The sequence below is a fragment of the Neolamprologus multifasciatus genome, chromosome 22 (assembly GCF_963576455.1).
Source record: "Neolamprologus multifasciatus chromosome 22, fNeoMul1.2, whole genome shotgun sequence".
In the NCBI taxonomy this organism is placed as follows: Eukaryota; Metazoa; Chordata; class Actinopteri; order Cichliformes; family Cichlidae; genus Neolamprologus; species Neolamprologus multifasciatus.
In genome coordinates, this window is record NC_140459.1 from 19,536,681 (window position 1) to 19,554,880 (window position 18,200).

At 40.4% G+C, this 18,200-nt stretch overlaps 1 protein-coding gene across 1 annotated transcript in view; it reads right to left on the reverse strand.

Moving 5' to 3' along the window:
- The window catches only part of elp2 (elongator acetyltransferase complex subunit 2), a 35,731-nt gene extending 17,531 nt beyond the window's left edge, over window positions 1–18,200 (reverse strand). Inside the window, 12 exon segments of the mRNA XM_085148084.1 lie at window positions 624–773; window positions 1,261–1,392; window positions 9,481–9,581; window positions 10,567–10,662; window positions 10,917–11,063; window positions 14,527–14,593; window positions 14,715–14,779; window positions 15,143–15,220; window positions 17,040–17,184; window positions 17,400–17,473; window positions 17,828–17,906; window positions 18,035–18,200. Coding sequence (XP_085004210.1) covers window positions 624–773; window positions 1,261–1,392; window positions 9,481–9,581; window positions 10,567–10,662; window positions 10,917–11,063; window positions 14,527–14,593; window positions 14,715–14,779; window positions 15,143–15,220; window positions 17,040–17,184; window positions 17,400–17,473; window positions 17,828–17,906; window positions 18,035–18,166 — 1,266 coding nt within the window. The 5' untranslated portion in view covers window positions 18,167–18,200.

The following is an 18,200-nucleotide window of genomic DNA, read 5'->3' on the forward strand; positions in this document are numbered from 1 at the left end:
CAAGTTAAGAACCTTGGGATAATCTTTAACACAAATTTGACATCTGAGAGACAAAAATGTTGTCACATCTAAACTGGACTGCTGTGATACACTGGAGTTAGTCAATCATCTTTTGCCCCTTTTCAATGAGTCCAAAAATAAAAAACCAAGAACCAAGAGAGCCTTGCACTGCCTCCTTGTGCATTACAGAGTTAAAAAGTGGTGCTGTTTCTGTTTAAAGCCTTATATGGTCCTATACCGGCAAATGTGGTAGATATGCCGGTACAAGACCAAAACACCTCAGACAAGTATCAGCTGACCATTTTTAAATCTAAGTAGAAGACAACTTTTCGGTCAAGCTTCCAGAAACGAATGATTTCTGGAACTGAGATTGAAGGATTGGCTTCTGTTGGATTATTTCAGGGAAACACTGAATGTGTGCACGAACGACACGGCACGGATTGTAGGGTTTATGCGAAACGAAGCTTCAATTTTTGTTGAGCGGCGAGAAAAAAATAAATAACTAATATACCTCAAACACATTTTCATGGTATCATATCTCTAAAGCCGTATAGTGAGACGGAAAGGTCACTGTAACTGCTGTTGTTATGATTCAATGCTGCTAATTTTGCATCTGTTTTTACCTTTTTGCTCGCTTGTGTCCTCCATGGAGTAAATAACCTGGTGGTCTGGTCAGAGCCCACACTGAGGATGAACTCACCCTCAGGATCCCAGCTCAGGTCCTGAACTGCATTAAAGTGACCTGATATCACAACTCCAGGTCTCCACTCTCCCTGGAAGAAAGGATCGTAACTGCTCAGCTGGTTTTAGACATTAACAGCTATATCAGTGGTACATGTTCCTGTCCCAGAGGCAAATTTATTTTAAAACACAACCTCAGGTTTGTGCTGAACTGTAAATGTAAGTTCCAACTGGGTATAAATGTAAACCCAGTTGTCTCAGAATTAAATCATTGGGCCTTGAGACATTTATTCAATTTCAGGGACAAGCAACAAAGACAAATGCTAAGCCAGTCATACTGAGTGGCAGGCAGGAAACCTGGTGTGACTAATTACACTCAAATACACTCTCACAGTGAAGCCGAGGGGAAATGCACAAACAGTGAATCTTATTTCAAATTGAACTGCCACTCTGCTTCAACATAAAAACGATGTATACTTCTTCTGGAAATAATGGGGGGGGAAAAAACGTTAACATGCAACTAAGTAAAGGACATTGATTTGAAAGTTTGGGTATAATCACCACATCTATGGCTCTCACCTCTTTGTCTAGGTCCTTGCACCAGAGATGTAGTGCACCGTGAAAAGCATGAGCTAGAATCATGGAGCCGTCTGCACTCATCTGGCAGCCGTAGAAGCCTAAAGTGTTACCACCAACCTCCCCAACACGCACCTGGCGGGAAAGGGAAAAAAAATAACTGAGGGCAAACTTATTGGGATGCATTATTTAAATAAAAAAAAAAAATGGGTGGAGGAACCTAGAAGTAATGCTAAAACTAGCTTCATTTAAATGATCATTTAAAAACTATCTTTTTATCTCAGTCTACTCACAAAAGTGAAGCCATTCCTCTGTTTCGACTCGACTACTGTAATAGGCTTTATTCATGTGTCAGTGTGTCACTGCTTAGCCGACTGCAGCTGCTCCAAAGCACTGCTGCATGGTTATCAACTGGCACGTGCAATTGAGAGCCCACATATCTCCCACATTATCTCAGTGTCCCTATACTGGTTGCCTGTGAGTTAAAAAAAAAAAAGTCAAGATTTTATTATTTGCTTTTAAGGCATTATATGGGTTGGGGCCTTCTTAGCTCTCTGATCTTTCAATATATCACAGAGGTCTGCAAATGCTCCTAGCTGTACAGAGGTCCAGATTAAAGCACAGAGGAGATCAGGCCTTTGGCAGCCACATTTTGTGAGTAGAGCAACTGCAAACTGCACTTCACATCTGCACCCTTTTTTATTCTTTGGCTTTTAAATCAGAATGAGCTGCGAGTCTTTTGTGTGTGAGGGTTGCTCATCTTATGTTTCCTTTCTTAAACTACGTCAAATTGTCCCATGCTTTTATGTTATTTGATTATTTTAGATGTAGATTTCTATATAAGTAAACTTGACTCAACAATCATTGCTGACATTAACGTGCATTAAGTGTCACATACAGAGAAACAGCTGCGGCGTAAAGAAAGGATCCTACTGCATATAACAATCTCACATGCAGTAGTGCATAAAGCTCGTGTGTCTCCTCTTGGTTCTATGTAAGCCTACTGTACACGCTGAGGTTTATGCAAAACAGGTTGAGGGAGGGAGAAGTTAGGATTGTCAAAGCTCTTCTCAGTCTCCCTCTAAGACTTATTAACTAACAGACTCTGTAATAGCAGACAGAAGCAGGAAAAAAATAAAAACCTAACAAATTAAGCCAGCGAGCCAAATAAGAAATTATGTAAAATGGGACTTATTAGTCTCATTGAATAATAATAAGAAATTAAAAATTAAAATAATAAAAATTGAGTTGAATAAACTCTCTGCCCCCCCCCCCCCCCCAAACAAATACATTTGTCTAATACATAATGAATGCAATTGCAGCCCAGCGTATCACATTAAACAAATAATGATGAAAAATGTTTGAGCTTAAAAACACTGAGAGATTTGCATAAATTGGATTTGGTTGAGAGCTCGTGACCCGTACATCATGCTATATAGAGACTAAACCCTCCATGTGCTGTGAGCTCGCAGTACAAAAGACATCCAATTTTAAAATTACCAGTAATCATGGCCAGAAAAATGACTGACTCCTTTAGGATTTTCATCACCTGTCCAATCATGTGCACCTTGCCTTTGTGCATACAGACAGTTTTGTATTGAATTTTGTGGATTCAAATCGCTGCCTGTAGCAGAAAGCCCATTTTGATTTAAGTGCAGTTACCAATTACCCAAACAAATGAAAATTCACTGTTTAAACCCCCTATGAGGTCATCCGAACTCACTTTAAGTTTCTTTAAAGTTTATTCTAAGGCAAGAAGAGAAAAGAAGCAAAATACGTAAATCAAGTTTGATATAAGAAGTTAAAGGAGAAAAATTTATATTCCACAAGAACTAGATGGCAACAAGAATACAGACTATAAAGAGATAAATTGCACTGGATTCTGGATTAATTCAACCATTCATTGAAATTAATACCCAAAGTAAATTTAAATTACATCCTGAAATAGACAACGATATTAGTATTGTGCTGTTGCTTATATAATCAGTACAATTCAATGTGGGATTACGCGACAGAAATAACTTAAAAACAATGTAGAAATTAATCAGAGTATTCAGGCCACAGGGAGCCATTTTAACCATGAGCTGTCAAGTGATGCAACTAGTTCGCACAAGAAAAGAGAACTACCTTCATCCTTCAACAGTGATAGACACACCGAGTCTGTACACTTCAAGGACAGCGGGCATATTGCAGACCAGGTTAACTTCTCACTGCCATGAAGAATTCAAACAATTAAAAGCTTTATTGGGCCTTGAGGCACACTGGGCCCAAAGGGGAGATCTATTCAAATCGATAGCAGTCAAACCAAACCTCGAGTGCTACACTGCTCCCTCAGCAGCACTGTGTTCTGTATCCAGGTATCTCTTCCATCTTTAATTAGCCCATGCCTTAAAATTATATATGTACTGGCTATGAGGAAATTTGAGAATTGCTAAATTCACACTTTTTTTTCCCTCTTGTACAGCTTGGTCAGTAACCTTTTTTTTTTTTTTTTTTTTTAAAAAGGGTTGTTTATTGTCAACAGTGACCTGAGGCAAACTGCAGAACACACATTAACAATGCGTATCAAACAAAGACCTTAAGAGGCTACGCAAAAACACAGTATCAGCAGAACATACATAATGTAGCTACGGCAGTGTACTGTATGTGGAAGTAAACTGAGGATCTCAATCATCCTACGTTCTCGCGTGCATGTACTGGTCAACAGTGACCTTCAAAATAATGCCCATATGCAGGCTTAAACACAACGGAACTAATGACAGCGATAAAGGCATGCCTTTACTTTGAATGGCACAATCTTCCAGCCATCTAGAAAGAGACAGAGTAAGAGAGAGGAAAGAGAGACAGCCTGGAAGAAACATAGATGCAGAGATTGAGAGAGAACGGGATGCAACATTAAGCAGATTGATTTTAAAATTCTGCACACAAGGGGCAGCCGTAAATCATGTAAAAACTCGCAGAGGCAAAAAGCCGTCATCTGTCTTGTTTATGAGAGCAGGAACAATATGGATGTGTGGTGTGCCTTATCGCTGGACACTGGGTAGTGAGAGTATTTGGGAGTAATAGAACAAGGACAGTAAAAATGGGGAGGTATATATCATTCGCAGAGAGAGAGAGCTTAGCCATACTGAGAAAACCCATTCAGCATGAAGCACAGGTATTAAAACCCACATTTTTTTCCTTTTTTTTGGAGCAACACTGAAAGATGGTGAGAGCGGCTTTTCGGTTTTTCTCAGTCCTGTAAAAAATACAATGCGAAAATCTGTGAAAATATAATAAAATATATAGTGAAAGATTATTTCCATGACATATGCAATAATGGACTTCTCTTAATTATCTTGGCAGACATTTAGCATAATCTACAGTGTGGGAATATTTGTGCTTGCCTAAAGATTTGGAAAAGATCTGACAGAATAAGAATGAATCAATGACGTGTGCACTATTTGTAACAGAAAAGGGCCGCCTATTTATTACAGTGCTCCTCAGTATAAAGTTTGCAGGGTGTTTAACTGAGTTCAGACAGTCACGTGTGGGTTATTACTTAAAATATTATTTGGCAATTCATTTTCAACTTGAAAGTGGTTCATTAGGAAGTACAGATAAAAAATGTTTTTGTGTAAAAGAATATGTTTTTAGCTTTTTGTGTTTATGATTTGGTTTTGTCTTTGTTAATTCTTTTCAAAAACACTTTTTTAGTACTCTAACATTTGTGTACACATAATGTCAACAACAACAGAAACTAATGTCTTTCATTTTTAGAGAAAACTGATATACATCTCAGAACCCAATGCAACTTCTTCAGGTTTTCAATTTTCAGTAACGCAGTAGTGTGCAAAAGTCTTGGGCCGCCTATCGTTTCTTAATTTTGCTGATGGGAAATGGCTGCAGTGATTTCATGAAACATACAAAACTACCTGAAAATACAGTACGTAAGGAAAAAAAACTACCATTTTAACAAACTTTAAAATTAATATTTGGTTTGTTCTTCAGCGCAGCCTGATCATGTTGCATTATGGATCATGCTGGTGAAATGCAGCTCCAAACCATGATAAAGCATGGCTGTAGATACTCACTATTGTACCTCCTTTCTAATGGCATACCTAAACCTTGACAGCCACCTTTCCACTGACACCATTTCTGATGAGTCTTCAGTGAAGAGCAGATACAGAGACGATGCAGAAATTCCAAATGCCTCTATCAGGTCTTTGCTTTATTTCTTCCTTTGGTATTTTCAAACTAACGTAACGGCAGAATATGTGCTTTTGTGACAGACTGCTAGTAATAAAGTGTCTAAAGATGCAAGTTAAAAATGGTTGTTTGCTGCGTTGTTTGTCATGTGTGGTTCATTTCTCGAATTAGGTGCCCTTTTTTGTGCCTGAATGATCCGTAGGTCAACATTAGGTAGCTTATCGTAAACATAAAACAAACACATTCCTATGAAAATGGTCATGTACAAGCCTCGAAGAACTATTGCTCAAGACCTTTTTAAAAACTTACAACAAAGTCTGGGTCCTTGGAAAAAATCTAAAGAAATGGCATGTAGCTCAAGATTTTTGCAAAAAGAAAATAATAAAAATCACATGTTTTGGATTACTGACACAGTTGACTTGCTGATTTTTTTTTTTAAACTATAGACTCACTTTGCATGAAATGAACTACTTGTAGCGTCATCTATAAAACAGAACTCACTTTGGACTTTGTTGCTTTCTGTGATCTGCCATGCGACTAAGTGTAACCTGAGGAGGATACATACGCCAAGGTCTAAATAAAAGGTTATCTTCAGACACACACACACAAACTGATAATCCCTCGAGGCGTTGTGGTGGCCCACTGTGGTCAGTTGAAGATGTTAATTACCAGTGTGCCTCGTTAGTGAGATGTGCTTTACGCAGCGGTGGGCCCCAACCATCCCACTGCTAGCCCTGCTCTCCATTAAATCTCACCTATTACTCTAATCAGCGTAAAGAAGTGGAGCGCTTCTTTGTAAAAAAAACAGCTAATTAAGGCACACATGGCTGGTCATTTAGCTCTGTGGGATCCCCCCCCCCCCAAAAAAAAATGCCAGTCTCAAAAAGGAAAACCTTTGTGAGGGTAGAGAAAACACTCAAATGCCTTTAATTCCCAAAAACATACAGTGGGGCAAAAAAGTATTTAGTCAGCCACCGATTGTGCAAGTTCCCCCACTTAAAATGATGACAGAGGTCAGTAATTTGCACCAGAGGTACACTTCAACTGTGAGAGACAGAATGTGAAAAAAAAAATCTATGAATTCACATGGTAGGATTTGTAAAGAATTTATTCGTAAATCAGGGTGGAAAATAAGTATTTGGTCAATAACAAAAATACAACTCAATACTTTGTAACATAACCTTTGTTGGCAATAACAGAGGTCAAACGTTTACTATAGGTCTTTACCAGGTTTGCACACACAGTAGCTGGTATTTTGGCCCATTCCTCCATGCAGATCTTCTCAAGAGCAGTGATGTTTTGGGGCTGTCGCCGAGCAACACGGACTTTCAACTCCCACCACAGATTTTCTATGGGGTTGAGGTCTGGAGACTGGCTAGGCCACTCCAGGACTTTCAAATGCTTCTTACGGAGCCACTCCTTTGTTGCCCGGGCGGTGTGTTTTGGATCATTGTCATGTTGGAAGACCCAGCCTCGTTTCATCTTCAAAGTTCTCACTGATGGAAGGAGGTTTTGGCTCAAAATCTCACGATACTTGGCCCCATTCATTCTGTCCTTAACACGGATCAGTCGTCCTGTCCCCTTGGCAGAAAAACAGCCCCATAGCATGATGTTTCCACCCCCATGCTTCACAGTAGGTATGGTGTTCTTGGGATGCAACTCAGTATTCTTCTTCCTCCAAACACAACGAGTTGAGTTTATACCAAAAAGTTCTACTTTGGTTTCATCTGACCACATGACATTCTCCCAATCCTCTGCTGTATCATCCATGTGCTCTCTGGCAAACTTCAGACGGACCTGGACATGCACTGGCTTCAGCAGCGGAACACGTCTGGCACTGCGGGATTTGATTCCCTGCCGTTGTAGTGTGTTACTGATGGTGACCTTTGTTACTTTGGTCCCAGCTCTCTGCAGGTCATTCACCAGGTCCCCCCGTGTGGTTCTGGGATCTTTGCTCACCGTTCTCATGATCATTTTGACCCCACGGGATGAGATCTTGCGTGGAGCCCCAGATTGAGGGAGATTATCAGTGGTCTTGTATGTCTTCCATTTTCTGATGATTGCTCCCACAGTTGATTTTTTCACACCAAGCTGCTTGCCTATTGTAGATTCACTCTTCCCAGTCTGGTGCAGGTCTACAATTCTTTTCCTGGTGTCCTTCGAAAGCTCTTTGGTCTTGGCCATGGCGGAGTTTGGAGTCTGACTGGTTGAGGCTGTGGACAGGTGTCTTTTATACAGATGATGAGGTCAAACAGGTGCCATTCATACAGGTAACGAGTGGGGGACAGAAAAGCTTCTTACAGAAGACGTTACAGGTCTGTGAGAGCCAGGGATTTTCCTTGTTTGAGGTGACCAAATACTTATTTTCCACCCTGATTTACGAATAAATTCTTTACAAATCCTACCATGTGAATTCATGGATTTTTTTTTCACATTCTGTCTCTCACAGTTGAAGTGTACCTCTGGTGCAAATTACTGACCTCTGTCATCATTTTAAGTGGGGGAACTTGCACAATCGGTGGCTGACTAAATACTTTTTTGCCCCACTGTATCATTATATAAATTGAGTTTAATTCAATTCAAGGTGTCATTGTTGTACCTGTGTGTTTCTGGTGTAAGTGACAAAGCGTTTGCAGGCAGAGGAAACTGTCAGTTCAAAGGGTTTGAATCTCAAAAAGAAATGGAGGGGAGAGCAAAGAGAGGAAGAGACTCGTATGCTATGCACTCTTACATTCAGCAAAAAGGTTATTTCAGGTATGGGTGCTATTTCTTTATTTTTGGTATCAAGAGAAAAAGCTCTGGCTATGGAGGGAGATTGGCTGCACTAGACTTGACGCCCATCGCTGCTTTTTCTTTTCCCTCTGACTGCTTTGTCTAATCATACTGGGAAGAATTTGTGACATCAATGCTCGCTTCAGGTCCTAATCATCGCCCCTTTGTCGGATTCAAGACTTTTATAATTTTCTCCTTTCTGTAGTCTTTGTTGCTCGTCGCTCTGAATGTGGACGATGAGATCAAAGGTGCAAAAATGCAACTGATCAAGTGTGGAATCTTATTCATTACTGCAGAATGTGATCACAGCCGAGGTGGCTGCCATGACGAGGTCAGCCTCTTCTGTTCAACTGGATGAGTGCGATGTGTGTGTGAGAGCATTTTTGGTCCACCATTCTGGGATGCCTCTGCGTCCGAGCATATCTTTGGCAGTAGTTTGTATCAGACGCCTATGCAGTAAGTGTCAGGTATGAAGGAAGGTACTCTGAGGTAGCCCTGAACCACATGAGAATAGGCTTTGCACAAAAAAAGAAAAAGCTGTGGGGCAGATGGGCAGAGAACTGTTTTTTCTTTGCCATCCACACTTGAGTTAAATTTAGTCTCATTCTAGCACAACAGCAGCTGTTTGGGCACCAAAGACACGAGGTGGAGGGGGGAGGAAGAAAAGGAGGCCAGAGATGATGTCAGAAGGGGATAGAAAAAGAAAGGGAGGAGAACATTATGAAAGGTGGGTGTAAAGAGTCAAAAAGAAAGACTGATGATTAAAAAATAAATAGGAAAGGTGCTGCAGTCAGAGGCTATGGCACATCTTCCACCAGCAGCCTCTCCATCTCTTGTTGGATGTGTTAGGGAATGGGCTGTTAAAAAAGGGGGGCTCAGTGTGAGTAAGTAATAGAAGGGAGGATGGGGGGAGGACAACACTGGCTTTGCTAAACTCACAGTGCTGGGCTCAGCGCCTCTTCATCACTGTCTATCACTTCTATTCCTGACACTTCAATGTCAGGGAGAGTGGAAACTGACGCAAGGGCACTGACAGCAGGAGAAGGGATACTGTGGGCGGAGGGTGCAGGGTGGAGGGGGGGGTTCAGGCTCCAGATCATGTCACAAGCAACTGAAAGGAAAACTGGCCAAAATAGACTGAGGAGGTGGGTGTGCGAGTCTCCGTGGTTGTGTGAACAAACCCTGTGCTGACTATCAAGAATGACTGAATTCACTTATTGTATATGTGTGTAGGCTCTGTGGACCTGCATGCACAACACGGACCTTCTCTATCCACACTCCAGAACCCTCCTCAGGAACCCAGAGGATCATGGTTTTGTCCATAGAGGCGGAGAGCAAACAGAGACGCTGTTGCAGCTCGCCACCTGCAGGAGGAGATAAAGAGATCTATTTTCAGGAAAGGCATGGAGATCAAAAAATTGCTTAACAGTTGATCATTAGGCCAGTGCTTCTCCATCTTTATCACGTTTAAGCTGAAGTACATCCTACTCCCAACATCCTTCGTTCTCGGCCGCATGTGCAAGTTATTTGAACAGCCAAATTTTCATAGCATGTTTTTTGAAACTACTTATCATTTTAATAATCTCAGCGACCTCTTTACTTTTAGTGCAGCTCAAAAACTCAAGGAGTACTGATGAACATGTTTTGCTCTTTTCAAACTGACTGCTCTTTATTTACAACAAACACCAAGAACAAGAAAAGATCACAAACGATGGTGCTGTGGTTAAAAGCTCTCTGCTCCCCAAACACACAGATAGCTGCAGGCACGACTGCTTTCCATGCAAAGACCACCAAACTGCAGGGAGAGTGCAACTGTCATTTCATGAAGTGTTTTTCAGTTTGGACACATGTGTCTGCATCATAATTATTGTAACTTGTGTTGAATTATAAATTAAAAATAAAAGATTGTTTGTATTGATGTATCTGAAGTAAAGATATATGTAAAGTGAATGTGATGTAGGAGAACCAGAGTTTAAAGCTAGAATTTATCGCATCCATCTGTCATTCCTTTGAGGACTAATTAAGTCAATAACTTTTAACACTTCTATTTTTCTTTTTCCTTTTAAAATGTCACAGTCTCTCGCTGGCTTTTGTAAGCCAAGACTGAAAGACAAAAGGGGAAAAACATGCCTCTTGTGTCCAAGCCAATTCATTTACTTCCACCAGCTGTGGAAATTGAGTAAGTGATTGAAATGTTTTTTCTCTGAATCTAAAATAAATGGTCTGATTGTGTTTTCGACTAACATAACTAATAGATTGTAGCAATGACCAACTGGCAAATTTATGCAAGTGCATGCCCAAAAATGGGCGTCATAGCAGGCATTTCCTCCCAGGTTTTAATCAAGGTACCTTGATAGAAAGGAGGCTGCCAGTGAACCCCATACACCCAGTTCTCATGGCCTGCCAGCACTGTTTCAAGGGACACAGCATACACTGAGGACTTATCTGTAGAAAGAACACAAATGAAGCCTAAAAAAACAGCTTAAAAACAACAACAAAAAAAACCTCCACAGGAAATAGTGTCTGATTACGAGAACAATTGCATGAAATTTGAAAAATTCCACACACAAAAAAACAATTATGTATAAACAGACATACAGGTCTGTAACCATCATGTGCCATTAAACCTTCAAAAAGCATCTCTCTTCATTTGGCTAATTAGCGCCCCTTTTATAATCAAGCCTGGGTGGCCCACTCACCTCTCTCCTTCACTTCAAAAATGTCCTCTTTCATTTTGATGATGCTGTGATTGTCCTCTGCATGGGTGTCTGTGCCAGACTTGGCACACAGCCTCCACACTCTGATGAGAGAGTCCTGCGAACAGCTGGCTAATAACAGCTCCCCACCTGAATGAGTGAGAGTTAAAAACCCAAAAACCTTCACTACAAAGTTATTATGTGTATTTTGTAAAATATCCTATTGCAGAATCTATCCTCACTTTGCATCGTTTTATTTAATCAGATCGTGTCCTTCAATGAAATGTGTGGTATTATGAAATATAGTGGTATTGTTTTGGTGTGAACAGAAGCAATGACAGTCCAAAAAAACCATAGAGAGATCAGACACATTAACTTTAATGGTTAATATACTTGAACGTGTTGAAAACCTCATCACTTCTTTGTACTGTTCTTTCTACAAAGTGGAATAATTGTACATCTTCCGTGACTTTAAATAACAAGAACTGGGTGTACAAATTTAAAATTATTTGGGATTGGTGTCCACAGACCCGGCTTTTAAGCGTAGTCCACAGATTTTCAATAGGGTTGAGGTCAGGGCTTAGACAAGTCTATTCCAGAAGCTTTTCTAAACAGCTGCAGATTCCACGATCATCAGTTTAAAGAACTGTACAACTTATCTGGGCATGTCAAAACTTTGCCAAGGTCTGGGAGAAGACCCAAACTGTTACCCTCAAATAAGAGGAAGTTGGTTAGAAGCAACCATGAACCATCAAGGCTCAACCCCTTCATGAACTGGAAGCTGCTGAAAGACCAGCATCACTATCCATAGTGAATAGAGTTTTATATCACAAAGGACTGAGAGGATGCCAACCAAGAAAGTAGCCCCTGCTCCAAGGTTAACACCTTCAAGCCCGACTAAAAGTTGCAGCTGCCCACATGGACAAGCAAAATGTTTTGATGGTCAGATAAGACAAAGACTGAGCTATTTGGCCACAACGACAAGCGCTATGTTTCCAGGCGTAAAGGTGAGGTTTTCAAGCCTAAAAACAGTGTGCCAACTCTCAAGCATGGTGGTGGTAGCATCATGCTCTGGATGGAATGGATGAGATGGAATAACAAAGTTGGAAGAATACCTTCAAATTCTTCAACTTCACTGCAAAACAACAACTAGATGGTTAAAATGTGGATATTTGGCCAAGAAGAGTGGCAAATATCCAATCAGAATTATGCCAGAAGCTTGTTGGTGGCAAAAACAAAATATATAAAGTCATGCAGAGTGTAGGCCAATTTCCCACAGACAGTCATTTGATTCATCATAAATTTAAAATCATTATTTATAGCACCTTTGAATAAAACGTCCACTGATTTCTAACAGAAGTCAGCGTGCTTAAAGTGGTCAAAGCCGAGCCACGTGGGACAATTAAATACTGAGCCTTAGTTTTCAGCCTTGTAATGAGCATTAAAGCCTCAGCTAGATGTTTAATTTCACTTTGATCACTTATCTGTTAGTTAGGAGAAGATTGCTGCTGAGTGTGATGTAGCCAGTCAGAACACAGGTATGCAGGTCAAATATGCGCCGACAGGTGGCAAACAAAGCACATGCCACTATTCCTGAGTGTGCCCGTCCCACATTGGTGTTTTAGTTTTAGTGCAGTAGCCACCGTTCCATTTTTATCTCTGCCAAGATAAACAGATATAACAAAAAAAAAAGTCCTGTGTTGCTACCACTAAAGGCCTCCAGAATGCTGGGATAAGAAGGATGAAGCCATTATAGTTTGTCAATCATGGCATAATGACACTAATGATAACGACAGCCATGGTTTGTTTTGCTACTCGCCTCAAACTGTGCCGAAACGACGCGCAGTGGTGACTACTTCTTATGCAACAGTGTTTTTAAAACGAGAACTAGGCATCAAAGTCATTTTTAACTTTGACTTTTAATTTATGATACTTTCACTATCTTAATCTTGCAGTTTCTGCACAGTCTCCGAAAAGGCCAAACACGCCCATGTTTTCTGACCATTTAATTATGAGGAAAAATAGCAAACATATTAAAAGCCTTTCAAGTGAGACTTCTTTCTACAAAGCTTTTAGTGCATGACAGATGTCAAGCTGATTTTAAAGTAACGTATAATTAAACCGAGTGAAAAAAACAGATTAAAAGAGAGAAATACAAAACTAGAAATCATGCTCTGAACCCCAATATTGAACAGCTATGATAAACTGCTCCTCTAGTGCTCCAATTTGCCATCTGTCGAATCATAAAAGAACAGACTGATTTATTTAACTACCCTCGCAGCAGAGAGAGGGTTTTTGTCATTCCTGTGAGAATACTTCATATAAACAAACTTCATTCTGTCTCTTTTTTGGCTCGTAGCTTGGCAGCACCGAGTAGGTCATAGACTGTGAGTAGGAAGGAGACACTGGTGAAGAGGGTTGGTTAAGGAGATGAAATAGCTTTTACACAGTCAGAACAGTGCAGTAATGAAGTGCTCTTGAAGAGGGTTACACAATTAGTAGAGCCTGGATTGGATCCATGCATTACCGGGTGCTATCAAAATAGTCTGAATGCAGTGGATGGTGAGGCTGGACTTTAACATGGAAAGATGGAAACCACCTGCATGCTTTAGACATTTTCTGGGTCTGCGAGGAGAAAATTGCCTTTCCACTTCTTTGTTTTTCAATTTGCAAAGGTCATAGACCACATGTCAGCCTTTCTTGTCAAATTGGTTAAAGGCTAGGACATGAAATCTACTCCCACCTCTCAGCATTTACTCAGCAACATGTTATCTAACTCTTTCAAAGCCCAGAAACTGCATTATCCTGCTTTCTTAAGATCGACTAAAGATAAGTGAGAAATCAAGCACATGCTTTTCAAGCTCTGGAAGATAAAACACTACCATTACAGGAAAAAAAAATAAGATAAAAAGGGTAAATAAAGAGATAAAGGGACTCCAGACCACAAAGTTATCAAGTCCTTTTTTCTTTAATACGTTCGGTGCCCATAACAGGTCCCTTTTTAGTAAGCTTAGTACATTTATTACCCACAGAACTCTTTGACCAGTAACAAACATTATTTTATTCAATTTTTAATAACTAAAAATGATAAAATAATGATTGTTACTGAATGTTGATTCAGCATGACTGTGTCTTTGTGCAAAACATTTTAGTCAGCCCTCAGATCTTTACATTTTGCTTCTAAGGAGAAAGACTTCCAGTTTTTCAAAGCCGTCTTTAGCAATAGTTTTCCAGGTTTTCAAAGTTATTCCTTGGCAAACATCCAAAGAAGAGCTTTAAATGTCCTTCAAGAAGGTTTTTGAAATATTCCTAAAACTACATAAAGAAATTACAAGAGAGCTTGAAAGAGTTCAGCCTATGTTGAAGAATAAAGGTGGCCATACCAACGGCTGACTTTGTTTGCCTTACATACTGTGTTTACATATATAATTGCAAACGTTTCAATCAATTGTTGCATCTATTATAACTATTATAATAAAATGAAGTGAGAGATCGCTCAAGACTTACTGTACTGTACTTTGATTTTTAATTAAATGTGTCACACGTACACTCTACTAGGATAATAACCTTCTTATACAGCTGATACAAAGAGTCTACAAACATTAGCACTCACCTGTAGATGCCCACTCCACTCCACGAACCCAGTCTTCATGTCCTTGCAGGGACATGGCTCTCTGCAGCTATTGTAGAGGAATTAAAAAGGGTCAGACACTGCCCTCTAACTGTGGAAATTCAAAGGAAAGCATACACACAAAGAACATAAAAGAGCATTTCCTGAAAGAAATATCAAGCTGAGCTTACCTGCCCATTGGCCTGCACATAGAGATGCACCCGAGAGTCATCACCCCCACAGGCCAATATGGGAACTGTGAGAAGAAGTTTTCACACAGTCACAAAAGCACGCGCATACACACACACTCTCGCTCTCACAGCAGGCTTCATGCATTTACATCCCCATCTAGGTTTTATAAACAGAAGCGGAATGGAAAGGAGGCAGCACAGCATGAATCAGACAGAAAAGCGTGTAAAATTGCGAGGCAAAATGACGCGAGACACTTCAAACGGAGACAGAGTTTTGAATATTTGAATATGACGTTCAGTTACAGGCTCTAAAGCAGTCGTGTAAATTGAGATGGATGACAAGAGAGGAAAAAAGAATGTATGTGTGAGTGTGTGTGTGTGTGTCTCATAACTTAAGAGATGTCTATGGATGAACGGCTTAGGCTTACCTCTGCTGCCTGGCAACAGTACCAGAGAGACATCCATCATGAAACCGCTGCCAAAGGACAAGTTATGAAGGCACTCAGCTGAGCAAAGGAAACATACATGAAATTAAACTTTAAACACGATGTAATAACAAGAAATAATTTAAGATAATACAGATGACATTATACACGTGGACACAAAGTTTCCCCCCCGTCTCCCCACGCTGATGAAGAAAGTACATTTCGAGCCACTGCTCTTCAAACAGCACCGATCTGAAATAGACTGTATTCTTAACTGGGAATATAACCCAAGGTGATGCCTAGTGCACAAAAACGCACGCTTGATCTTGACAACTGTCAGGCTTCATTAATGTTTTTCTGCACTGAGAACTGGACGAGAACTCTCAGCAAAGAGGAGACGTTACGGGGGACAGCTAGAAACAAGGAAAGGATCATGGATGACAGACAGGAACACGAAAGATGCTCACATTTTTTACCAGGGATAATTCTACTGCTTTGTATGATACGGGGTATAATAAATTCTATCTCAAATTTGGCCTTTTTATTTCTTTTTTAAATCACCAGCAAGTTGTTTTACCTACATTTATAAACATACACGTTACCCTTTAGAAGAACAATCAGATATTGAAGCCTTTAGATGTTCAAGGGGAATTTATGACTCTCGTTAGGAAAGTCTGAGGCTCGTTCAGTTTGCAAGGTGATCAGTACCTGTAACCAATTATTGTGCACATGGTGACTTAGTTTTAAGATTTATATCAGAGAGAACAGTGAGTTAGTTTGGAAGCTTTGAGGGTAAAGCTTTACAAATAAATACATCTAATTCTTCTTAAATGTAAGCAAGTCCACTGAACCATGAAGACAGTCTACTGTAAGTGCTGTGGCATACATGACAAGCCTAAATAGTTTTGCAGCACAGTGCTAATCATGTTACAAACATTGCCATGCTCTCTGAAAACCATTACTAGACAGTTAATCAGAAACAGTATGATAAACTCAAATAATTAAAATTTTATATGTCAGTTAATAGTTGGTATATAGAGGGGAAAGGATCCTGAAGCATTCTAGCTTGTGGCTGTAGACCCCCTACGTTTCCAGGTCATGTAATTTACTTAATATCTTGTGAAATCTTAAAGGACACAAAAATGTTTTGTTCTTTTAAAGCTCTTCACAAATGATTGTTTTTTCTTCATGGTAAACGCTATGCAGTGCTACCACTTTAGGGATCTCTGTTGAAACACATCAAACAATATGTGAAGAGAACTATAGATCTTTAGAGTAGCCATGCCTCATAAGAAGAAGACATAACTTCTGACTAATCACACTCCTAACCAGCTCCATATTGTTTCAGACTGAACTGCAGTAGCTTTGAGTGATTCAACGTTCAAAATTATCCTTATTTAGCTTATCTTTGGTCTTGATGCAGCCCCTCAGTTCATCCACTGAATGAAATAAGATCTTCTAGCTTCTCTCCTTTTAATTCAATTACTCTTGATTTTTTGTGGGGCTTCTGTGATTATGCTGCATTCCAGTTACAAAGGAAGTTAGCTGTTGGGAACTCGGGAGTGACTCCTGAGTTAATGAATTCCAGGAAAAGCGTATTTATCTTATTTGGCTTATTTAGTGAGCCACAAATACACAACAGTGGCAGGACAGAATATTATTATGCGTTTATTACTGTTTATGGTCATTGCAGCCATCTCGGACTATTAACTCTGGGTTCTTGGGGCTGCTTCAACATCCTAAGCAGGAAATCCAAGCTGAGGGGCTGTTCCTCTCTATGGGAACATCATTCCTTTGGTCAAGTTTAATATAAGCAGAACTGTACTGTAACTATCAATTTCAGGAATCACAGCAACTGTAATCGATGAATAAATCAGTCACTCTTTTTTTTGCCTCTTACCTTCTTTGGCGTCACAGCAGAGCCAGAGTTTAACTGTGGAGTCTGATGCTGAGGAGGCCACCAGTATCTTTGAGCCCTCCACGTAGATGGCATCAGCAGCACATACTGGACCAGTGTGGCCCTTACACTCAACAGACTGGATAAACTGGAAACATCACATTTTATTTATTTTTTTAATCCACATGTGCTACCCTATATGCTGCCAAATCATGATGGAGATCACTTCAGAAAGTATGGCCATTATTATGGAGAGGAATCAAACATTTCTCCAAGGAGCATGCACTTTTAAGAGGCAAGCTGTTTAAAGAGGTGGCAAGGTGTAAGAAACAGTATGAGCAATATGTGCTGCGGATGCTTCACCTTTCCATCCTGTTGAGCCTCCCAGAGGATGAGCCGATGGTCGGATCCTCCTGAGACTAGATGACCCTCTGGAGCTGTGACAATAACAGTAACACGGTTTTGATGGTTTGGCGTACATAACACAGTAACAACTACTGTAAACATAAATTGTGTAGCATATGGTAACGTTTTTGGAATATAGTTTCTCAATGTGCCAGGAGTCTCTAGAAAGCTCGCTGTAGGCTTGCTGCAGAATAAGGTGACTAACCTGCACAGTGTCCTGACAGGAATACAGCTCAACACGAGTGCAACCTCTGCGAGGCTCTTAAAGAACAGCTGCCATTATGGCAGCACGAGCAGCATTGGATCAACAACGGAAACACACACACACACACACACACACACACACACAGTTTGACAGCCATCAGCTCCATTCTCTCCGCACTCACCGCTGTCCTCTCTGTGAACCCACTGAACCGCATTAACTCTGCCGGTGTGTCCGTTTAGAAGAGCTACAACTCTCCTCTCCTAAAGAAAGAACAAGTTTATTGGAGTAATAAAAAAAAAATATCGGCCCATTTAAAACTTCAGCATGCTCGTCGCTGGCTGTGACAGCTAACAGCGGATTCTCAGTACAAGGTGACGGCCTGTCCTACCTCTGGGTCGTATAGAGCCACCGAGTTACTTGTCCCATAAGCGATAGTTCCTCCGCGACCCCAAGAAACAACATTTGGCGTCCTGTTTGCACAACAAGCTACATGGTATGTTTCAATTACGGCCGCCGCCATCTTGAAAGCTGAAGTTGTGGAGTTACTGTAAATG